The 8,962-nt window shown below is 35.6% G+C and overlaps 1 protein-coding gene across 1 annotated transcript in view; it reads left to right on the forward strand.

Annotated features, from left to right (window-relative positions):
- Window positions 1–2,629: 2,629 nt before the first annotated feature.
- The window catches only part of LOC102743819 (voltage-gated inwardly rectifying potassium channel KCNH7), a 74,337-nt gene continuing 68,004 nt past the window's right edge, over window positions 2,630–8,962 (forward strand). Inside the window, exons 1-2 of the mRNA XM_081815477.1 lie at window positions 2,630–2,751; window positions 5,043–5,526. Of these exons, the coding sequence (XP_081671603.1) occupies window positions 2,630–2,751; window positions 5,043–5,526 (606 nt within the window). The remainder of the gene's footprint in view (window positions 2,752–5,042; window positions 5,527–8,962) is intronic.

Consider the following 8,962-nt stretch of genomic DNA (forward strand, 5'->3'; position numbering starts at 1 on the left):
AAGAAGGGTCAGTACATTACAGTAAGATATTTTGAGAGAGAGAGAGAGACCCCACATTTACATAACTTTTATTACAGCACATGGTTATAATGGTTCTATTTTATTGTTACTGTTGTTAATCTCTTACTGTGCCTAATTTATCAGTTAAACTTTATCATAGGTGTGTATGTATAGGGAGAAATATAATATATATTGGATTCAGTATCATTTGTAGTTTCAGGCATCCACTAGGGGCCTTGGAATGCACGCCCCACAGTTACCCTAAAAGCTATAGCACTTTATCCATAAATATTTCACTGTGTACCCCTAAAAAGTAAATACTATTTTAAAAAGCCACAATAGCATCACACCTAAAAACAATTGTCAATAATTCCTGTGATAGCTTGTCTCCAAGATGGTCAATAAAATATGGGAAAAATGATCACGTACTATTCCCAGGCCTTGACTTTAAGAAGACTGGACGCCTGGGTGGCTCAGTCGTTAAGCGTCTGCCTTCAGCTCAGGTCATGATCCCAGGGTCCTAGGATCGAGTCCCACATCGGGCTCCCTGCTCGGCAGGAAGCCTGCTTCTCCCTCTCCCACTCCCCCTGGTTGTGTTCCTGCTCTCGCTGTCTCTTTCTCTGTCAAATAAATAAAATCTTTAAAAAAAAAAAAAAGAAGACTGGACATTTCTACTTCTCCCTTAGGAGTACTGAGCTTCCACATGGACATCTTACTATCCTGCTAATGAGATCATATAGAAAAGTACCACAAAAAGGGACTGTATAGAGAAATTATATATAGTTTTTATAGAAACTGTATCTCTGTATGTATATATACATACATCTCTCTCTCTGTATACACATATATATATACACACATATGTATACAGTCTTTATATTATATAAATTATATTTATATATATTTATATATATTATATAATATATAAATATAATATATTTATATATATTATAAATATATATAAAATATATATTATATATTCTCTGTGTTTTATAAAAACACAGTTTTTATAAAAATTATATATATAAAAACTCTCTCTATACATAGATAGATATAGATATGTATCTTTAGATTATATTTATCTAGAGTCAGAGAAAGGGAGCGACCCAATTGTTCCAGCATATTGCATGAGGCCAGCCTTAAACTATCCCCACCAAGGTACTAGACATATCAGTGAAGACTTTCCAGATTCTCTACACAAGTGCAGCCACCAGCCAAACATCTGAGTGACCCCAATTTACACTGTGTGGAGCAGAAGAATAGCCCAACTGGGTTCAGCCTAAATTTCTTGTCCATAGAATCATGAATAATAAAATGACTGTTATTTTAAACCACAATGTCTTGTTTTAGTTTATTCTAGTGAATAGATAACTGAACATTTCCTTAATATTATCAATGTCCAGTCAGTGTTCAACTTTCTCCAATTGGCTCATAAATGTTTTGGTTATAGTTGGTTTGTTTAAATCAAGAATTAAATGAGTAACCCTAGAATTCTAAATAATAATGAAATTATTTTATGTAGGTATTTCCCATTTTATCAGATACTACTATAGAAATTATTTAATGTGATATGGTTGCTCTGTATAGAGAGGTGATTTGAGCAAAGATTCTATCTCCATCACACAGATGAAAAAACAAAACAAAAAAACCCAGATCCAGAGAGATTAAATTACTTACCAGAAAAATTGGTTTAAACCCAGATCTTCACATTTAAAGTCTAGGGCTCTTTCCCTTATTCTACAAATGGGTGAGCCTTCATAGATTTGTATTACCATGATTGGCTCTAATAAAACTCATTATTGAAACCACAAAAAAACAAATATTTCCTTATTTCTCATTCTTATCTTGAGATGCATTTATTTCCCAAATGTATCCCTCTTTTTAATCTTGGCCACCTCCCCTTAATACAGGCTTTCCTGATCTCTCTTCATTTATCTATCTTTCTTAGTACCAAAGTCCTAATTTATCTCTAAGCCTCTGATCCTGCCCCCTCTGGGTTCTCCTGCTTTCCACTGCCAGATGCATTTATCTAAAACTAAACTTGGTCACCTTGCCCTCTCTGCCTGGTAACCTTTAACAATTCTTAAAACAATATTCACAGAAAAGAATATTCTCAAAGGACCGTAAGTTCTCCCAGAAGATCTTAAAAACCTGTGTATGTTGGTGAAAACTCAAAACAAAATAATCTTCTGACTCAGTAAGATAATCACTTAATAATAGAGGGCTACCTGACTTCGGTGCCCATGACCACATTTGGATTGATAATGAGACCTCATGGTGCTGAAGTATGCTATATAAATAAAAGTTTTGAAATCATTGGCTAGTAAAATTCATGAGAGAATTGAATGATAAAACATAGGCATACCCATGCAGAAGTCAAAAGAATGTGTACCATATAATTGGGTACCATACCAATTACTGCAAATGCATTTTGTCCACCAGCAGCACAAGGTGGCTTATAATTCCTCAACACACGACACATTATTTCATGCCTCCCTACCTTTGTTCATTCTGTTCCCTCTGCCTGTAATAGTCTTCCATTTCCAGTTTCCTCATCCCCCAGCTGCATTCTTTTCTTCCCCCCACTCAAAGTCTCAGTTCAAGTGACATCTTTCCCTGAAAAGCCTCTATGGAGACCACCCCCTTCATCAGCACCACCACCAACCCAGGAATGGATGGACCTCATCAGGGCTTCCCTTTGACTGCACGAGTTTTTCTCCCAGTAGACCATAAACTGCAATTTCAAGGACAGTATCTTTCCAATTTTTCAGTTTCCAGCTCTTAGCACAGCGGTCCTCTGTTACAGGAATGCTTGCATATGTGGGATGGAAAGGGCTCCATCCACAGTTTTCACTTCTCAGGGGATGCTCAATGGGGCTGAATGCATTCTAACTTAGACTTCTGCTAAAACAGGCATTCAAACTGCCGTATGTGGGAGGTTGGTATCAGGGGCATGTCCCTTAAGCAGGGAGCAAACTCAGACAAATATCCCTCTCTTTAAGAATGACTTTTTTTGTTGTTGTTGTTCTCTTTGGATAATTACATACCCTTTCTTTATGAGAGAAATTTGTGAATTTAGGGATTTGGAAATATCTCAGTAGTTCAAAGATTTTAGCCAAATTTTGTCAGAGTGCATAAAAGAATCTACTGAGAGAAGGAACTGGAAAAATAGAATGGGTCCATATTTTAGATGACTTTGAGAGGCAAAATAAGATTTCGGATTTTACTTTCTACACTCTGAATCTTCCCTGGTTTTTTTGTTTGTTTGTTTTGTTTTGTTTTGTTTTTAGAAAGGGATAGTACATGGTAACACCTTAAGAGATGATCCATTATTTCCAGACCAAAATATTATGGGCTAGTTTTCTGTACTGAGCATGACAAGATTGGAGTTCTAACAGTCTGCAGTAATCAACTGACAGACTTTCCAAACCTTATTCCTCTTTAGAGTTAGAGATAAAGATTGAGACCTTGGATTCTGAAATTTTTCAGTATTTCAGAAACAATGAAATCACTTTATTTTCCAGATTTCTTTTTTTACTAATAATTCCTGTCCTTTCTCATAATAGCTTAAAATAAAGCCATGTTTCCTATTCAAATTTACTCTGGACTGAAAAAAAAATGGCTAGGTTCTGTATTATTATTTTTTCAATTCAAATTAAATCAGTTTAGCTGTTACCTTAAAGCACCTTTGTCTATTTTAACTGAACTGTTATATTTAAAAATCATGCTGTACCTCATTTGTGGTTGTTATTAAACTTCTCAAGTTCTTTTTAAGATAAGAATGGTAGCTCATATGTGAAAAAAGGTATGAGATATGACAACGAAAATAAGATTTAAAATTGAAATTTGCCTATGATATTGTTATAATCAAGTTAAAACCTACAGGGATAGAATTACCAAGAACAGAGAAATAACACTCTTTGACTAACCAGTAGGGGATTGTCTGAGGTTCTTGCTGCAAAGCTGATAATATATTAGCTGTATTTAGGAGAATCTAGCCTAAAAATTTATTCAGTGAAATTAACTCTGAGAGACATTGCATATACATGGGATATTCATAATATAAGAGTATATATAACCCCCTGCTCCCTTAAAATATGTCTCTAGGTGCAATTTGTAGAGCCATCAAAAAATTTCCATTTTTGTAAACCCCTATATTAAGACTAATTACATTTTTCGGTAACGAGATAAACTTTTTGCTTTGAACTTGGTTCTTGAAACTTCGTCTAAAGTTACCAACTCATGAACTTTTCTACTGGGATGTGATTCAAGTTTAGTTCTAATTTTTTCAGATAAACTAAGATTCTACAAGATGAACTAATTTAGTCTACCAATGTCTTATCACGTAGAATAAATCTCAGGGCTTAAGTGCCCACTGGTGCTAATAATCTTGCAACATTTCCAGACCGATATTCTGAGCATCTCTTTGCACCATTCTCTCTTTCTGGCTCTCTAAATGTGATGGAGGAGTTTGGGTGAAAGTACATTTGTCCCAGAATAGAAAATATTCTCTCAACTTTTTAGGAAAAGACTCCTTTGTGTTTATTTTAGTCTCGTGTGCCTTTTTTCTAATGTTAAAAACAGATTGCAGGTGGGAAAATTGTAATTAAAGATTTGAATCTTTAATTTATCAAGGTTTAATTATAAATTAAATATATGTAAATTAAATATGAACACAGATCCAAGTAGGCTGCTTCTGTTCATTACAGACAATCCTTTCTGAGGTTTGAAAACTGAATTACTCATGTATCAGACTGATTTTATGATTTTCTAAAAACAGCCATGTATTTTTATTTCTGAGTAGTAGTATGTTCCAAAAGAACCAGTAACCACTCCTTGCTTTCTCGGTGACAATATTCTTTACTTTTCAGTGAAAATCATGTTTATCAAGAAATACCAATAGAGTTTTCTGGGGTCAAATATACTGCAGAAAGGGTGTTTATATCGAGTCCTTTAAACTATGTGTTTTTCATACATCCTTCACAATTATATGCATCCTGCCTAATAGATTTTGATGTATAATTACCTTAATATTTCTGTAGGTTAGAAGATCAGATAATGACATTTTTATGTAGTGTGCGATTTTCTTTTTTTGATCAGGTTCTCTCTTTAGGAGCAGATGTCCTGCCAGAATATAAACTGCAGACCCCACGCATCAACAAGTTTACAATATTGCACTACAGCCCCTTCAAGGCAGTCTGGGATTGGCTTATTCTGCTCTTGGTCATATACACTGCTATTTTCACGCCCTACTCTGCAGCCTTTCTCCTCAATGACAGAGAAGAACAGAAAAGACGAGAATGTGGCTATTCTTGTAGCCCTTTGAATGTGGTGGACTTGATTGTGGATATTATGTTCATCATAGATATTCTCATAAACTTCAGAACAACATATGTAAATCAGAATGAAGAAGTGGTAAGTGATCCGGCCAAAATAGCAATACACTACTTCAAAGGCTGGTTCCTGATCGACATGGTTGCAGCAATTCCTTTTGACTTGCTGATTTTTGGATCTGGTTCTGATGAGGTAAGTGCTGCTTAAGAATCTTATTTTCTGAAAGATTGCAATTACAAAAGTGAATCTATTTCAACTGCAAAAAAAAAACCAAAAAACAAAAAAACCCACAAGTTGTTGCTTTACAAACTTCCCGTATCTCAGAGATGAAATTCATTTCATCGGAAATGCTATAAAATGAAATGGGACAACCTTGCCACTGCAAATACTTCACAACTCTCTCTTTTTTTGTTAAGAGATACTAAAGACTATTTATCTTTTAACCAAGAAAGGAAATTTTGGAAAAGTGTTTCATAGCACATAACACATTTCCAGGCTGTAAAATCTCTACATGTTAACTTCATGGGTATAAAACTGTCAAAGTTGAAGATGTCTCTTTCTTTCTTGACTCATAATTGTGGTTTGAGACAGCAGGAATTTGTTTTATGTTCAAATTATGTGGAAGAGGCATCTTCTAAAATGTCTTGTTCAAAACTCTTTCTCTTAAATAGTATCTAGAATGGAAAAGACTTCTTGTGTTCCCAGTATCTTATGAAGCTGGAAACTTCAAGGAAATCTGACAAGTAAGAGTACAGTGCATTTTCTGGTTGGAGTCCATAACTTTAACCAGATTCTCAAGGGGTTCTTTGATCCAAAAGCAATTAAGTTCTCCTAAAGTCCCCTCCATTTAATTGCCATGAATTTTTATTGTAAATAATCTTCCTGGATTCTATAATGGAAAGACTTAGAGAAGATGTGAAAGTAGTTCTCAGGGAGTAGCTTGAGAAAGATAACCTCAATGTGTTGAGTTTTAAAAATTCAGGTTACTTTTCTACCTGAGGACCCCATCTTTTCTTTTTGTTCAAGAGATCAAATATCAAAATGCCTTCTGCAGATGTTTGCTCCCTGACCAATTAAGGCTTCAGGATAAAAGAATCCTCCTCTGCCGAGGGGAACAATTGGTTTAGAAGTAAATTCTCTCCAATAGATCATGCCTGTTGAACTCTGATCAGTTAAGAACAGGGCAGTAGAGGGGCACCTGGGTGGCTCCGTCGGTTCAGCATCAGACTGATTTCAACTTTGGTTGTGATCTCAGGGTCCTGGGATGGAGCCCTGCGTCGGGCTCCGCGGAGTCTGCTTGAGAGATTCTCTCCCTCTCCATACCCTGCTGCCACTCTCCCAGCCCCTGCTTTTTCTTTCTCTCTTTCTCAAATAAATAAGTAAAATCTTAAAAAAAAAAAAAAAAGAGCAGGGCAATGGAGCAATATGATCTTCCTGGATTCTACAAACCTTACACAAAGCCTCAAGCCTGACTCTCCTCATCAGTAAGGATAATAATATTACTTCCCCTCTTACATTGTTTTATTTATTTTTAATTTGAGGCTCTAATGAGATAATACCTGTGAAACTCTTAGAAAAATAATCAGAAAAAATTAGCTGCTGTTAAACCAGTTGAATTTTTCATGTTAGATACTCCTAACTTTGGTTGTTAATTTAGAGGCAAGAAAGCAAAATACTTCTTGATACTTATCTTTATGAGTTTCTTACAATGGGTGATCCATGTATTTACATCAAATAAGTTCTTATTGATAAACAATAGAGTAAAATCTCATTCTTTCAAATTTTAAAATATGTACACCAATAGCAAATTAAATTTCAACTTGATGAAATAAAAGAATGGATGAACAAATAAATAGGTAAATAGGATCATTAGGGGAAGTTGATTTACTGATGAGATTTAATCAATAACAATCAAACCAGTATTTGAATATGCCGATTAAAACCATTAAGGGAGAATTTCTAGGATGCAACATTTGATTAGTTTATTTCTAATTTCTATATCACTTGAAAATAATAATATTAAAATATGTGATTTCGATGATCACTATTTCAGACAGGACTTCAAGAGAGCTGAAAACAAAATCGTGATTCATGTTAGTATAGGATGAAGTAGTCTCTGGGAAAAATGATGTCTGGACTATGTTTTCCAGGTAGCATCAAGGAAAATGTGAAGTTTGCCTCAAGGAAAGCAATGCCAGGTCTCTACTCCTGTGTGCTTTCATGGGCTCCCCCATGGTCCCAAAGCTACTCCTCATTCTTTTAAGATGTGATATGATATGAGAAAAGTTCTGACTTTGGACTTAGACCTGGGTCTGACTCTCCTCTTTGCCGCTTACTTGCTATATTTTGGCAAGATACCTAACTCATTAAGATTTCATTTGTGTTTCTGTAAAATGGTGAAAGGTCTGTTCTTATGATTTTAAAAAATAAAACAGGGGCGCCTGGGTGGCTCAGTCATTAAGCGTCTGCCTTGGACTCAGGTCATGATCCCAGGGTCCTGGGATCGAGTCCCGCATCAGGCTCCTGGCTCAGCGGGAAGCCTGCTTCTCCCTCTCCCCCTGCTTGTGTTTCCTCTCTCGCTGTGTCTCTCTCTGTCAAAAGATAAATAAAATCTTTAAAAAATAAATAAATAAATAAATAAAGCAGCATATTTGAAGAGACTAACTCAGTACCAGGTACATAGTAAGTACTTGCCAAAGGTTACTCCTCTTCTCCTTTCCATCCCTTTGAATTAAAGTCTGTTTCTTAATGAAGTCTTCCCTTAAACTCACATGTTACCACAGTAATCCATAAATACTTTAATTAATCTTTATTCAATAAATACTGAGTGTCTCTGATCTTACAGTAGTTATTAGATTAGCTAGTTGCAGTTAGGAATCCTGAAGAAATGGGAGACAGAAAGGAAACATTTTGAGGATGGTTATTAGGTTACAAAGCAAAGGAGCATGGGACATATTTTAGAGGGAGGTATGTAGGCATCAAGGATAGCAAGTGGAGGGCTGGGTCTGGAAGGGGAATAAGGGTGTCAACTACTGGGCTGAGTGGGTTATGAGAGGTAACAACAAGACCAACGATGAATTGGACTACTTTATACATTTTTCAAGGGTAATAATGAAGATATTTCTTTTATATACAAACTATATTATATAACTATAATCAGGCTTTTTTTCTTTCTTTTTTTATCATGTTATGTTAATCTCCATACGTTATATCATTAGTTTTTGATGTAGTGTTCCATGACCCATTGTTTGCGTATAACACCTGGTGCTCCATGCAATATGTGCCCTCTTTAATACCCATCACCAGGCTAACACATCCCCCTACCCCCCTCCCCTCTAGAAACCTCAGTTTGTTTCTCAGAGTCCATAGTCTCTCATGGTTTGTCTCCCCCTCTGATTTACCCCCCTTCATTTTTCCCTTCCTGCTATCTTCTTCTTTTTTATTTTTTTAACATATAATGTATTATTTGTTTCAGAGGTACAGGTCTGTGATTCAACAGTCTTACACAATTCACAGCACTCACCATAGCACATACTCTCATCAATGTCTATCACTCAGCCACCCCATCCCTCCCACCCCCCACCACTCCAGCAACACGCTTTTTTTAAAGATTTATTTATTTATTTAT

The sequence above is a fragment of the Leptonychotes weddellii genome, chromosome 3 (genome assembly GCF_054177405.1).
Source record: "Leptonychotes weddellii isolate Sample4059 chromosome 3, ASM5417740v2, whole genome shotgun sequence".
NCBI lineage: Eukaryota > Metazoa > Chordata > Mammalia > Carnivora > Phocidae > Leptonychotes > Leptonychotes weddellii.